The 15,838-nt window shown below is 36.7% G+C and overlaps 1 protein-coding gene across 6 annotated transcripts; it reads right to left on the bottom strand.

The window, feature by feature from the left end:
• Window positions 1-1,141: 1,141 nt before the first annotated feature.
• On the bottom strand, window positions 1,142-15,789 carry IRAK4 (interleukin 1 receptor associated kinase 4). Of its 6 annotated transcripts, none has more exons than XM_026087581.1 (12): window positions 15,743-15,789; window positions 15,116-15,303; window positions 13,943-14,088; window positions 13,395-13,592; window positions 12,067-12,227; window positions 11,310-11,374; window positions 10,879-10,993; window positions 8,917-9,026; window positions 6,287-6,470; window positions 5,304-5,366; window positions 2,780-2,938; window positions 1,142-2,687 (listed from the first exon to the last, which is right to left on the bottom strand). In XM_026087581.1, exons 2-12 carry the CDS (start codon window positions 15,292-15,294, stop codon window positions 2,655-2,657), a joined length of 1,413 nt encoding a protein of 470 aa, XP_025943366.1. In that variant the 5' UTR covers window positions 15,295-15,303; window positions 15,743-15,789; the 3' UTR covers window positions 1,142-2,654. The 6 variants fall into 6 exon arrangements, with proteins under 6 accessions (XP_025943366.1, XP_025943365.1, XP_025943367.1 ...); XM_026087580.1 differs by lacking the exon at window positions 15,743-15,789 and adding an exon at window positions 15,620-15,705; XM_026087582.1 differs by lacking the exon at window positions 15,743-15,789 and adding an exon at window positions 15,620-15,705 and having other exon boundaries at window positions 15,134-15,303.
• Between the last annotated feature and the right edge of the window lie 49 nt (window positions 15,790-15,838).

Below are 15,838 nucleotides of genomic sequence, written 5' to 3'. Positions count from 1 at the left end.
CCAAACCTCCACCTTTTCTCTAAGCTCCAGTTTTGTAGAACTAGATTATCCCTTTACACACAAAGAACTTGAATGACTAAAGAAGTTCCTGACTGGTGTCCTGAAAATCTTACTGTAGTAATTACTGCAAAGAGGTATGGATCCTGCAAGGTACAAGCTGCATACTAGAATGGTTTAATGTTTCTGCAAGGAATAAGTGAAGCCCAAGTCAGCAACTCTTAGCCCCAGGCAATAGCTATAGGTGCTAGGAATACCATGTGAAGGCCTTGAAAAAAAATCTCTGGGGAGAAAACCCCACAAACCTTTCCTTCTTGCAACTTGCATTTTTAAAAGAAGTAGTGTTCTAAGGTAACTAGCTAGGTACACTTCACATTTTCATTCCTCACTAGACTGATGATAGCAAGAGAAATTATTGAAAAATCTCAAAGCTTTTACCAAAGTTTCTTTAGCTAAAAGCATCTTTACTCCTTAAAGACAAAACAGCTTTACTACAACCACACACTAAATAGCATTCCTGCAGCATAAGAGTTTTCAAGGATAAACATCTCTTTGACTGTTGATACTGGTAAGAGACTAGAATAAGGTGGATGAATAAAGGAGACATACCCACATGACTTATTAAAGGAAATGGTAGCTACCATGCTTCATTTTCAGTGAGTGAGGAAAGTTCGTGTCACAATTTGGGTGGGGACAGACAGCAGAGGTCCAAGTGACAGCTAAATAGTTCACTATGGCAGAAGAACAGAAATTCACACACGTGCAGCTAAGATTTTCCCAATGCTTAAAACATCACTTCTAGCACATGAACAAACTTACTCTACCATATTAGATGTGAACAGAAATACTTCTTCTTGTTTCAACACTGACTGGGGAGTTACTACAGCAAATGCTTCAGAACAGCAATACGGATGTATGCTAGCTGCAGGGATAGTAAAGAGCAGAGATACTTTAATAAGTCATCTTCAGGATGGACACCTGGAGGAGATGTTTAAAACTAAACCATGACCTTAATACAGGGATTTTATTCTGATTGTTTTAGAACAGCTACGTTCTTTGCAAGGCCACATTCATTTCTGTATAGCTCTATCCCATGCAGTGAGTCTAACCCAATGCTATTGTTGGAAGCACAAGCAACATAAAATGACTGTTTCCAATGCCAAAATTTTATTAACAGAAATAAACATCAGCAACAATAATGCCAGGTTTTGTGTTAACGGCTTTTCCAAATTTGTGCTCAATAAAACTGAAGTTGTACAGGTGGATACCTTTTTTAGATTATTCTATCATTTTAAAAGGCAATACAGAATGATTTAATAGCCAGGTAGAGTTCTAATGATATAAATACAAATGTTAGAAATCACATGCTTTTTACAAAAATGTATACATCCCTGAATGCACTCAGATCAAGTCTCATTTTTCAGTTTCCTTTGTTCTTTGATAATCATGGGTTTCAAACAAGACTATTTTCCTACCCCTAAACTGTCAAGAAAAAAAGCATTCATGAGGTGCAAAAAAGGTTTACATGAAAGTAACATCTATATTTACAAAAGTAGCATTCTCATACCTACTTAGTCCAAAGTATTTGGAATCTTATTATTCACTTTCATTCCCTTTTTAGTCTGCTTTCATCTGTCAAAGTTTCTCTTTTAGAAAACTTTCCATGCTGTTATATAAATAAATACATATATATTTTAAGATAAGCACTTAATTACTTGACTAAGGAGAATGCAGAATTGGTCCTAACAGTATTATACTGGCCCCTACAATGTAAGAAACCATTTGTATTTATAATATACTATATGAAATCTACTGAAGCATAAAAAGAATATTAAAAGTAATTAAGAGTCTTCCTCCTAAACAAGTGAGTTTATGAACAAACATTAAATGGTTTGTCATCATACAGTGTACATTAGAAGAAAACTGTATCTAGTTTTGTATTTGCATTGCAATATAATTATTTTGCTTGTAAAACATCTAAACCAAAGAACAACCTAAAACATGTTTTGCAGCATTTATCTGAATAAAACAAATCCTGCGAAGACTTTTTAAAAAATAAAGTCTGAATCCAGACAGTTGTCACATTCACAAATACTGTCCACTCACATTAATTTGGATTTGCAAGTTAAAATTTTAACCAAAAAAAGTTTGTTTTAAGTGGATACTACTACTGTCTTCTCACAAAAAAGGAATGTGAGTGCCATTTACATCAACTAAATGTTTTTTGTCTCTAGTAAAACAAGGTCTAGTCCATCTGCACAAGAAAGTGATTTGAAGAAAAACAACCCAGCCTCTTATTGTTATATGCTTTTGCAGAAGACATACTTGATACTTGGAGATCTAAGACGAATAGATTCTAATACGGAAATGCATTTAAAAAGCTGTGGAGAAGCTGTACCAGGAATGCAATTCGTTAATCCAAAAAAGGCTCTCAGTTTTCTCATGCTGAGGACCCACTGGCCAAGGATATGTGAAAAAGCTAATTTGTTAATAAAAATAGCCCAATGGTGACAGGCCAACAGCACACCTTACATGCAGACCAGGAAGGTCTGGAAAGCAGACAAGCTGATAATGTCACACTAAATACTAATGAAAGTCTGTATTTGCTGCTGGTCTCTACTCCATTTAGAAAACATTTGTGTATCAGAAGAAACACTTCAAGTTGTTATCTTCTGTAGATGCTGCTGGACCTGCAAAAGAACGGATGGCAATACAAATAACTGATACTGTCACCAAAAGAGCAATGGCTAAAAACAACCCTTCAATGTGAAAGGCTACATACCGTCTTAATGTCTGGCCTCCTATTTTTTTTTTCATTCAGACACTGATTAGCAATTGAATACACTCTGTTAACTGAAGTAGCATCCCAGTCACTCATCTTTTCATCAACATAATCCTCAATAGTTGCTTCCTCGTCTTCAATTTCATCTTTGATACTTAACTACAAGAGAATTTAAATTGCAAGTTTTCAAAATATTAGTGTGGAATATATAATCCTTAGATACTTGTGGATGTTCTTTGTTTTCTTTCTCAACCATTCTTCTAGACAAAGAATGACAATTCTTTGTGAAACAGCATTAGAATTAGAGCAATATTATCTGCAAAAACAGCCTCCGAGACTATAAATGGACTATACATATTTACTATATATATATGTATTATTTAATTTAATAGCATTATTTCTCAGTTTACACAAAATTGTAAAGCAATTTTCTTTAAACTGCATCACATGGTCATAATTTTCACCCAGTTCAAGGCTCAACAGTTTTAGTATTGTGTCTTTTTATTAAAAAAAAAAGTGTGCCCAACCAAGTATCTATGTTTACTTAAAAATCCACAAATATGCAAGCTTAAGTGTGAATGACTCCTTCCTTTTTGTGTGGACTTTGTAAAGCCCTTTTTCTGGAAACTAATGCTTTCCGTCACCACAGAACTATTTACTGCAGTGAGGAACTGATCAGGCTAATGCAGCTTCCCCAAAACAGATCCTGCATTCTTCTCCATCTTTATTTTGAGGCTTCAGTTTCTAACTGGCTGCTATGGCTATTCTAAGCAGGCTCCTGGTCTGAACTGAATTTTCAAATCCGATATGTTAGTCTGAAGCTCTCCAGCTTCCACATACTTGAAATGCAGTATCTGTAATTGCAAATACTGTTTGAGGAACACCTCAGAGAAGTCAGTATAGCAAAGGAAGTGAGAAATGCCAGCTGGCAAGTAGAGGCAGGCCTTCTGCCTTTCCCTGTGCATCAGTCTGAAATTGCTTAACTAACATTCAATTACCCCAAAATGATCAAAGCTAAAGATGCCATATCATCTGCGTAGGGCTCTTCCTTGCCTTGACAATTCCCTACATGTTCCCAAAAGTACATTACAAAGATAAACTGTCCCAATCAAATCATACTTTATACTGCTTTTAATCCTATACATCTGAAAAAGCCTGCTTAAATAATATAACACTCAGGACTGAATTTAGACAGGGACGGAGTTTTCCACGGGCATTACAGAGCTAAATAGGATGAAGTATTACATCACTCCAGAAGATACAGCTTAGAGGAAAAAAAAGTGTTATTAATAGTATACAGGTATTCTCAAACCGGTGGAAGAACATGATCTACTGTCCCACACCATGGATCAAAAAAATCCAAAACTCAATGCTATTTCACACTTACTAAATAACTAAGCCTTTTATAAAAACTATTCCAGGAAAATTTGGATTAAGTGATTAGGAATTAAAATTTAAACTAAACGAAAAACTAAACAAAAAGGAAGCTTTCAAGATTTTTAACTCAAAAGAGTAAGATCCAAGACATTAGTTTCCTAATTAGTAGGCTGAATTACTAATTGAAAAGTAATTACAAAAAGAAAGAAAAAAGAACAACCACCACCTTACATCCCAAACTTCCCTAAGGTATTTGCAAAACAAGGTATTTGCAAATTATTAGTAAAGTTGAAAAAGATTAGAACTGATATAGGAATGGCAAGAAACAAAGAACCAACTGAGATGAATATTTTAAAAGTATTCTGGTGAGAGAGGAACTGTAAGGTATATGGGTAAAACAGGAATACAATGACAAAGCTTAATATCACAGGGAGAGACAGTATCAAAACAGGGAGAATCAGAATATCATATTAGAAAGATGAACTTGATGAGTGGAACAGCAGAAATGAAATTAAATGTAGTAGTACAAAGTATACAGTCATGCATTTTTGGAATTAGTAAAAAGAACCTTTATTATAAATTGCAAGCAGTTGAGCTTCAAGAGACAGGATATTGAAAAACACCATAATTTATTAGCTGATTACAAGACACAATATGCCAAGAACAAAAGGTGCCTGTGAAAAAAGGCAAACATATATATAAGGCAGGTTATTCCCAATAGGAATGAATACTTCCAATAAGGAAGCATTGGAGTCAAGATATCAACATAAATAGTCTTGTCATCACATTGAAGAGATACAGACTGGAAGAGTTATAAAGAAGCTCCAGAATTAGAATAATCAGAAAGACAGATAATCCTGCAGGATAATACCTAACCAAAAACAAATGACAGAAATCTGGCTTGCAGGGAATAGCAAAATCTGCAGAAAGAGAGGTTTCTCTATAAAACAAACACCAAAGACTGAACAGTCTTCTACCAGTGAAGAAATAAAAGTTTCTGCTGATTTCTAAAACAAATACTGATACAAGACCTGTTTTAAGTAAGTACACCTTCTTGCTAACTGAATTGTCTCAGAACTTGTTGACTGCCTATGATTTCATATAAAGGAATCTGTGGGGGAGTGGGGGTGTAGTAAAAAGTAAATACCAGTAATTGTGGCTCCCGGTTTTCATCTACTGGTGGAAGACCTGTTATTATTTCTAGTAAGACCTAGAAGAGAAACAGAAGAGAAGAAAAAGTATACAATAATCCTTACCCTATATAGCATTTGAAAAAAGGAGCATGATCCTCAGTCTTTGGAGAAAGACAGATTCTGTGAGAATGTGTTCCAAAGACAGTGCTCTCTATACAATTGATTTTTTTTGCCGTTGTTCCTACCTTTATTTTCATTATCACTTATTAGCAGTGTGGTCTGGGAATTTCAAAGCAAGTTTTTCCTTGCCCTACATTGTGTTGCTTCAAAGCAAGATGGAAGGATTTCCCAGGTATTCAGATATACTACCTGCCCTACTTCCCCTAGAAACAAAATGCCATGAAGAAGAGGGTCAGTGTCAGTTAAGGTCTTGGATCTACTCAGAATGGGTTCATTGTTCTCCTAAATATTAAGGAGATGTCTTTTTTGATTGCATAAGCACTGTGCTCAGCTTTAAGGCAAATCCCACATGGACAGCATCCATCTGCTGATGTAATATAATCAAAACACTCAATTTTGGATCATCATTCTCCTAAAAAAAGTTTTCAACCTGAGTTACATTTATGTGTAATACTGTTCAAAAAGAAACAATGTTCCATATTACTTCAAACTACACTTAGCCAAAACTTAGCATGTTATTTTACCCTAGTCTTTCATACACAAATTCATACTTTACCAGAATGGTAGTAAGTCCTAGCAGATACAAAGTCAAGTTTTAATTGACATATTCAAATGCTTTAAAAGCCAATCAAAAAAAGTTTAGAAATGCTATCCTAAGAGCACATTATGGGAGGAAGGGAGGGGAGGAAGGGGAGGAAGGTGTGCAAAATGAAAATGATAGATCAGAGTGGCTTGTTTAATTTCAGATATTCTTGATTTTGTATGTTTTTATCATTTACAAAATGAAGTCATATACTGTTTCCCACATTCTACTTACTACTCCAAAACTGAAGATATCAGACTTAGGTGTTATTTCACCCCGCAGAGCTTCAGGTGCCATATAGGCTGCGGTTCCAACAATTCTGTCAGTCATGATGGTTCGTGTGAATGTTACAGATGCTCTTGCAAGTCCAAAGTCAGAAATTTTGGGCATGTAAGTATCGGTTAATAAGATATTTGCACTGAGAAGGGAAGAAAACAAACAAAAAGTTGTTCTCCAAAACAGTACAGTAACTAGGTTTTCTAACAGACTAACAGTTCTTTAGCAATCAAATGCAAAGTGTTACTTTGATTATTTCTTGAAATTTAAGATACTTTTTTGCACAACAAGAAATACAAGAACCAACTTTGTTGGAAATTGCTCAATTTCAAAATAAATTGCTCTAAATAAATCAAATACTGTCTGCCTGGAAGACAGATTCACACACAGTTTTTCTTGTGCATGTAAAAAAAACCCAAACAAAATATACAAATACAAAGAATTCTTATAAAATGCCAGTTATGCAACCCCTATGTTTTGGATTTGAATACTCTTCCTTTAAGAAGGATAATATACAATATTTTGTTTTGATAAACTGGTATTGGATCACAACAGAATTTTTACCTGTCTAAATCTTTACCCAGAACCAATAAAAGCAGGTTTTGTACCTATTATCCTGTACAAAGTCAACCGTTACAAGTTCACATACCAAATGAATACTCTTATTCCTCACTTGAAAGAGAAACAGAATACATATTAAGGCTGGAATAATTTTATTTGCTGCGTTTCCACTTCATCTACAGTTTTTGCTGCTCTCAGAAAACCTGAAGAATTGGGCTCACGTAAAAGAAGGTATATGTTTATAAAATACTGAAATGTGATGAATTACAACCTAAATCCTACTACTGTTTTTAACTTGAAGCCCTGGGAACCATATTAAAATCACTTGACTTAAAACTTATGTGATCTTTGTCATTTTCTGACCCTTTTACTGGAACCATAAGCAAACCACATAGCCAACTACAACATGCAATGCTTATTACAAACTTTTATTCCTAGCTTCTCCTTCCTGTTCACCAAACCTTCTAAACAAAATTAGCACAGCTGTAAGTTATGAAAAGATCTATTAGAACTGCTGTAAAAAGTGTTAAATATATGATCATTGCAAAAGGCCAAACACTAATCAAGGAACTATCCACCAACTGGTCTCATATTTCAAGCTCAACTCCTACAGGAAACTGGTACATCATCATAACTCAGAAATCTTAGCTTTTCAACTTGAAGAGACGAGCCCAAAAGAGAGCTCACATTTTGATACACCACAAAGAGCACAACAGAAGCAAGTTTTACTGCAATTGTTAGGCTTTCAAAGATAAATCAACTATCTCCTGGGTATAAACAAGCAAAAAATTATGGACAATTCTGAAAACACCAATTCAGTCATTTCTGAAAATGAAATGTCTCTAACCTCCACAACAGCTGTTCTAGTGCCAGCATGGTTACCAATTGTCTCTACATGTCATATGTAGAGACAAACGAAGAATGAAGTAAACCTACTTAGATGTTTCTTCATCTAAGTTTTCCACAGGAGTGGCAGCACTGTGAATAGTACTGGTCATACATACTCACTGAACTTTCACAGTGCAAGAGGCTGCAAAACAGAATCCAAGCAAAAGAAGAAAAAAAAGCAATATTGTAATATGATCAACTCACAGCAGTAAGAAGGGTAAATAGTGTAAGGTAAAAAAGACTTTCCTTCCAGTCAGTTGTCCAGAGGCTTAAGCAGGAAAGGAAGAAGAAGAAACACGAACTCTCAAAGCAGCAAGCACATTTTACGAGACCTGAAGCAAAAATCATCTTGTCTTTCCTGACGTGCTGGAACATCACAAAACCTAAGTGATATAGATATTTAGTGGAGTTCCAGAAGCCAGAAAGCTATTTAAATATTCATTCATAACATCAAATCAGTCGGTTATGCTCCTTCTTAACCTACAGGAGAAATATGGCATCTGAGCACTTCTTTAAACCTTTGGACTGATTTGGTATTTCAAAAAGAATCAAACTGCTACTGGGGTGGGGGTGGAGGGAGGGAGAAGAGGAGACATACAAAACAAACAAACAAACAAACTAACCCTTGTTCTGAGCTCTGATATCCCTAGAAACATTTCTGTTGCAACAAACAAGTGAACATACAGTAATCCTGAAGAGTCCTGAACTTCATAAACCTGACTCAAGTCAGTTTAATGTCTTTATAATAAATAATAGTAAATCAAGGAGACATTCAGAAGAAATGTTCTAGCAAAAGAAAAAAAACAAGATGGATTTTTAAGTTAAAAATTCCCCATTAATAAAGTCACAATGTTCTCTAGCAGGAGCTTTTCTGTTAGAAGCAGCTGCAAAAGAACAGAATTTCAGGGTGTCCTCACAGTCCTCAAGTAACTATTTGATAGTGGCAGGTCACAACAACTTCATAATTATCTTTAGAACTGTGTATTGGTGATGTCCTTGGGGCACAGGCAAGATTATGATGATGGGCATCACTTGCAGAAGAGATTGTGCCCTTGGCTGAAGTAGTGATTATTTCAGTCTGTTTTCTCTAAAATGACTTTACCAGAAAAAATTGTACAGGGATAGTCAGCAGCTGTTACCTTTTAATATCTCGGTGAATATGATTATTTTCATGCAAAAAGTTGATGCCATTTGCTGTACCTTGAGCAATTTTACATCTTGTATTCCAAGGAATTGGTGGAGTGCCATCCTTTAATGAGAGGGGAGAAGGGGAAGTACAAAGGTGAAAAATTTATCAAATACATATACATATAATATATATATGTAAAAGCACATTAGGCCAGACTTTGAGGCAATTAAAGATGTAGGCAGATAGCTGCCTGCTTTTCAAAAGTCTATTCTGTTCAGAAATAAAGACACCTTGATAACAACTGAAACTTAGTGAAAAATACAAACCAGGACATTCAGCACTCACATAACTTCTGATACCTTCTGGATATCAAAACAGAAAATATTGTGGTTCACTGAACAAACCAGTGGCTGTAAAAAACTGGTTTCAACAATTCAAGAAAAAAAGGTTTAACTCATCTTGAGGAAAAAAAAAAAAAAAAACAAAAAGATTGCGGACAGTTTTTGTTTTAAAAACAGATGATATTGAAAACAGAAGCCAAGAGAGTATCAGTTACAACACTGTTATATCTTTCCTCATTCCACTTGTCGCCAATTAATGTCAGTTATAAATTGACATACCTCTTGAATTTTAAACACCTGTAGTCATTTCCTCAGTGCTGAGGGAACATCTCAGCATCAAAAAAACAACTGCATATCTCAAGTCAAGATCTAATATCAAGAAATAGGTTTTGGACCTCAAGCACTTCAGCAGAGGCAATATGTAATCAATAAGCCCCGGCATTTTCTTGACTTCCTAAATAGCTTATGAACAAAAAATTAGGACTTGCCTTTTTTTTTTTTTTTTTTTAAATTAAAACAAACTAATTTGGACAGTCCTTTGTCTTCCTTGCACAGTTTAACTCTTGCCTGCTATCTTTTGCTGCTTTCAGTAAGTCATGTAAAAGACTAACAGTATACATTTCTTAATCTATCCAGGCAAAAATACATGAAGTATTTGTGCTGCCTTACAGAAGAAATCTCTTCAGCTGAAAATGAAAGGTTTCTGAGTATTTTTTCAGCCTGATCAGTTCCCTAATCCATCTCTCTCTGCAACTTCTACTTGTGCCAGGGTAAGAGGTAGATCAGCACAGAAAAAGGCAAAAACACATTTTTGGGGGGCGTATGGTGTGCAAGTAGCACCAGTCCAAAATGTTCATCAGATTACAACCTCATAAATTTCACTTACTTAGTATAAAACATTTTCTGAATTCCTTCAACAGGCTAACATGGACACTCATCTACTAGGTTAAGTCTGGCTTACTGTTGGTATCACTGTGCCAAGTGACAGTTTGTCCCCCATACACTGAGTTGCCTCTATCAAAACAAAGGCAATTTATTACTTAAAGGCCAAGGCTAAAAAATACATCATTTGATTAAATCAAAAGAAAATATTTTACTTACACAAAATACTATCACAAAAGAAGTATTTCACATTTGTTTAGTGTTTAGTCATTTAGGCACTACAGAAACAAATATACAGACTCTGATCATCATGTTATAACTGGTATCACAAGGGCAGTGAAAAGAAAGCACATTTTTGCTGCAGAACCTCAAGAGCTAGCAGAGAACAAGCCAATGCCAAAACCGGGAACAATATACTGCAGCACCCATTGCTCCGCACCATACAGGCAGAGTAAGACCAAGTTCCAGTATCGCTTCCGGTACTGGTACACCATATTATATAGTTAGCCTGCTTTGACTAAGTAACATTGGGTCTCAAACACTTGTATAGAATAATAAATATTAATATTTTATATAAATATAAAATGCTATTGGAAGAAAACCTTTTATCATATTGGTCTTCCTTCTAGAATACAGAAGTTAAACCTTGTTTGGCTACTATAGTTGATTACTTTTTCCACAGATAATTACATAGATATCTTTACCCTAACAAAACAAGATGTCCAGAAACTAGAAAAGATTTTACTTACCAGACAAGCCAGTCTGTCCAGCAATGAACCATTGGGCATGTATTCATAAACCAAACATGGCTGAGCGCCATCACTTGAGAAACCCAGCAGTTCTACTAGATTCTCATGCTGACACCTATGGCAACAAAACCTCTCATCAAATATGCTGTGCAACACTCCCAGCATTTGAGGAAAAGCAAAGCACAAGGAACTTGAACCCCAAGTTCCAAGTTGCAGCCCTGCTGCATACAGTTACCAACCAGGTATTTGCACAGGTGCATTAACATGAACAAAATACAATCACACTTTATATGAAACATTCTCACTTAGTATGAAAATTTTAACCTATGCCAGAAAGACAAAAATAAGAAACCATGCTAGTAAACATGCTAAATCTGCCAACTTAGATTCCCAGAAAAAGCTATAATGACGTTGTATGACACTGTACTCACTTTGCCATCATTTTTATTTCTTGATCAAATTGCTGTTTCAAATCTTGAACACTAACATCAACCACCTACAAAAAAAAAAAAAAGATTTGACATGAATATTGCCAGCCATATTAAAATGCAAGATTGTTCATCAAAAAAAAAAAAAATCTGAATTGTAAGCCTTACTTTCAATTAGTTAAATATAACAGCTACTTAATTGCTTACCATAGTTTTTACTGAACTCATTGGACAAACTGATCCAGTGTCAGCGGAGTCACTAACTTAGTGGGTTTTTTAATTGCTGTTACTTACTAATAGCACTTACTAGTTACAAAAAGTAATCATTCACACAAAACATCTACTACGAAGACTAAACTCCTATGACAATATATATCCAGCTTGTGAATCACTCATCTGAATGTATCAACGAGGACATAAGTGGGAAATCTCCCTAGTGCCACTTCCCACCTGCCATTTCTTGTGCATTGGCGGGGGGGAGGGCTGTGCTGGGGAAGCATTTTGCTCTTCCAGATGACTGCCTGGGCCACACAAAGGAGAACTACAGAGCGGGCAACACTTCATCTTTGGTGACTGTGCCAGCTCACACTATTCATGGAACTACAGCACAAGGTTCTCAATCTAACTAAAGTTTAAAATGGTGACACTTTTTGAAGTGTAGCATTCAACACCTTCCATAGATAAACAAGTCTATACTATAAGGCATGCACTCCTTAAAAATAAATAAAAAAAAAAAAGGTATACATCCAGGACAACTCACAGCAGCAAGTTTCTTGACAGCCACGTTTCTGCCATTGATGTAGCCTTTGAACACAACTCCAAAGCCACCTTCTCCCAGTTTATTACCTCCAGCTGATTCTGGTCGTGTATCAAAATTATTTGTAACACTTTCCAAGTCATGAAACCAAAAACTGTGGAGATCTAAAAGACATATTTACCATTTACCACAGAAGTATGTTTTCATCTTTTGGAACAACTGCATCAAACAGATTCTCCCTCTGCTTCAGTTCTATTAAACCAAAAATTTGTCACCACACAAACACTGACACAGTGGAGCCTCACTTCCAGATTCATAATGAAGGTATCAGAGAAAATGAAAAGTAGGTAAATTACATTTAGCTAGGAGAAATCATCTTCACAACTAGCTGTGTAGCAGCCTTCTGATTGTAATTTTCTGTCATTTGAGGTAACTGAAATTTAATATGCAGCCAATCACAGGGACAGCCACACTGGGTCAAATGTAAAAATATATCTAGCTCTTATTGTGTTTATGGCTGCAACCAAAAAGTGGAGCTCTAGGAAGGTAAGAATAGACCAAGCATATACTTTCCTAGAATGCTTTCCTAACCTCCAACCATTTGATCCAAGCACTTTTAAGTCAAAAATGATGCTTCTCTATTTAGCAGACTATGGAGGAGGAATCCATCAGAAGCTTGCCCACCTCCATCATGAGTTCATATAGCCTTTTAGCAACCACAGAGTACTTTGGCGTGAAATAAATTCCATGAAGAATCACCTCTCCCCCCTTTCCTTCTTTTTTTTTTTTTTTTTTTTTTTTTTGAATCTGCTACCTGCAAGCTTAATTTGACATTGCCTAATTCCTGTATCACAGTAGACGGTGAATGGTCTATTTCTATTCACCACTCTATGCTTGTAATGGTATTAGAAGGTTCTGGAGTTAGCATCTCCCTTCAGTCATCTTTTCTCCAGGCTTCTTAGTCACTCCTCATACGTAAGATACAGTTTTAAAGCACTTGATGCTATACAGTCCACAAAATCAGTACTGAAAAAAGGCAACAGGATTGTGTGCAGCACAAAATAAACTACATTTTAATTAATACTCAAGTATTTCATCACAGTAGCCTTCTTAGTGGCAAGGTACACCTTACTTTCTGATCTCTATTACCACTGGCCACATTCGTAGTCACACAGAACAACATGAACAAAAACAAGATGCTCTATACATGGATGCACAGTGATAGCAAAATACTTGTTGCTCTAATACATTCTTAATATTTATTTCACATGGGGTTAAGGATAGGTCAGCAAAAGAGACTGTACTTTAATTTTACAAAACTCTATGCCTACCTGTGTTACTAGACTGTGAGCTGCTATTCTCTTGACTTAAGTAGGAAGGAGCTGAAAGTTGCTTCTCAGTATCCTGAGCTAAAACCGGCATTACAGATGCCACTTGTTTTTCCTGTACAGGCAGTTGTTTCTCATGTATAGGCAAGGTTTCCTGTGAAGAAAGAGGTAATGTAACTTCTTCTGCCATCCTTACAGCTTCTGAAAATGGAATTTTAAAAAGCGTTAACTATATTAGGAATCAAAAAAAACAAAACAAAACAACCAAACATAACATTAATGCCAACGTTTATTCAGATTAGGAAACATATAAGCTTCATGAAATGTTATATTCTGCATGCATGTGTAAATTGTAGAACTCTATTTAAACTTGGAACACACTAAGCAATTTCTATAAAACTGTTATTAAATTTATTATACATAATGGAAAATATAGCCACTTTGGTTATTTTGAGCTAATACTTTCTGATTTTCAAGTTACTATGAAGCTGTTTAGCATCTTAGAAAACTGAAAACACAGTATACACAAAGTATACATGGGTAGCACTAACCTGGAAGCAAAAGGCTTGCTGGTGCTAGGAACTGATTCCTAATCAGCAGATCCACAAGATCACCAACTGTACAGTTCGTTGTTCCCCAGTCATAGAGTAATTCACAGGTGGGGCTCTTTCCCATTTGTACAAATGCCTCAAATCTCCTGAAAGAATAAATTAAAACATACTTTTTTAAAAAGTGACCTGGAGAAACAAAGTAGGAAAAGAGATTAATGGCAAATGAAAAGAAACTTAAAAAATGAGAATGTACTGAATTGTACAGTACAAATATTCGCAGACTTTCAGAAAATGCAGGTAAAAAAACAGAGATTTAAACTCGGGTAAAATATGCATCAACTTTTGGCTTCATCATCAACATTGATATGGCTTCAACATTTTGTCTAGAACACAGTACATCTGCATATGGGACTAACATATGACAGAGCACAAGTGTAAGAGCAAATAGAAAATGTTTGTTTTTCTCCTCTTTGGCCTTCACACTTCATTTTGAACAGTTAAAGACAAGAATTAAGAAGAAATTGAGATCTCTTATTCTGATGGATTCATTATTATTCTAGAAATGATATAAAACGAAAGCAAATGAAAACCTAATGCTAAGATCACAAGAAAGGCTGTAAATCCAAGACAATACATAGTTCAAGTCACATAACCTTTAAAACAGCTTGAAGATTCAACAGTCTTCAAGCATCAAGAAGTTAATAAAATGCTGCCATATTATGTTTCAATTACACGTTAATTTCTGGCCTCAGGCTCCCCATATTTCTGAGAGAATATATATATATATTATTTTTTTTTTTGGAAAAAGTGTCTTGTGAGGATCAGAAGTTATGGCCCAGTTATCTGTCTTTGCTGTTCTTGTCTAGAAGCGCACAGTGAAATCAGTGTCTTTAAGCCACTGGTACAGAAAGTTACCCAGTCAATGCTCTATTACTAAAAATATTTATTTCCAGGGCTCTAATTAATTCTAATTTCCTTGGCCAATTTTATCTGGCTATGGCTTGTCTGAAAACTGAACTACAGCACAATAAGAATTAATTATCTTGAGCTCCCTAAGGAAACAGTGCTGTAAGGTCAGCCTTAAAAGTACTTACAGGCAAACAAATGGCAAGAAGTTATAATAAGAAGACAGTGATATTTACATTAAACAGTTAATAAGTAAGGTTACATTACATGACTTCCACATAAGACCTTATATGCATTTGGTTGTATCTGCTTTCGCCAGAAGGGTTGGTTATATCTCCGGCCAACTTCTTCCAACCTTCTTGCGGATCGATGAAATCTGCCAGCCGCCTCATCAGTCCATAGCTAAGGCAACGAACGTACGTTGAGGTCGTTACCGACTTGCTCATCTTCCGGCCCTGAGAAACACAGTGAATCTTTTCAGTAACGGGATCGTTTGGGCTTGTGTTACCAGCGAAGAAAGTTTAAGACTTTTTACTGGACGGGCTCAACCAAAACAACCGCCAGCCGTTAAGCCGGGCCCTAGCCCTGCCCTTGGCCTGGGGCGGGAGGGGGGAGGGGAAGGGACGGGGGGGCCGTCCCGGGCCGTAACGGCCCCCCGTCCCTTCCCCTCCCCCCTCCCGCCCCGAGACCAACGGCTGGGCCCGACTCCCCTCCTCCCCCCGCGGCACCGGGCCCTGCGCGTCGCAACATGGCGCCCCCCGCCCGAAGCACCTCGACTCTCGCCGCCTCGGAGCCTCGGTGCCCCCGGCCCCGCGCCCCCGCCCTCAACTTCAGACCTTCCCGATGCACCGCTTCCCTCTAAGAGGGAGTGACGCAATCGCTGACGACACCAACCTCCCCGCGACACCCCCGACGGAGAACGGCTGCTCCGTGAGGAGAAACCGAAAGTGCCCCTCCTCCTCCCCCAGCGCGGCTTTCCTATAGGCTGCC

Source organism: Apteryx rowi, unplaced genomic scaffold, assembly GCF_003343035.1.
Source record: "Apteryx rowi isolate R43461 unplaced genomic scaffold, aptRow1 scaffold_721, whole genome shotgun sequence".
Lineage (NCBI taxonomy): Eukaryota > Metazoa > Chordata > Aves > Apterygiformes > Apterygidae > Apteryx > Apteryx rowi.
This window is presented reverse-complemented; position numbering and strand designations above follow the sequence as displayed.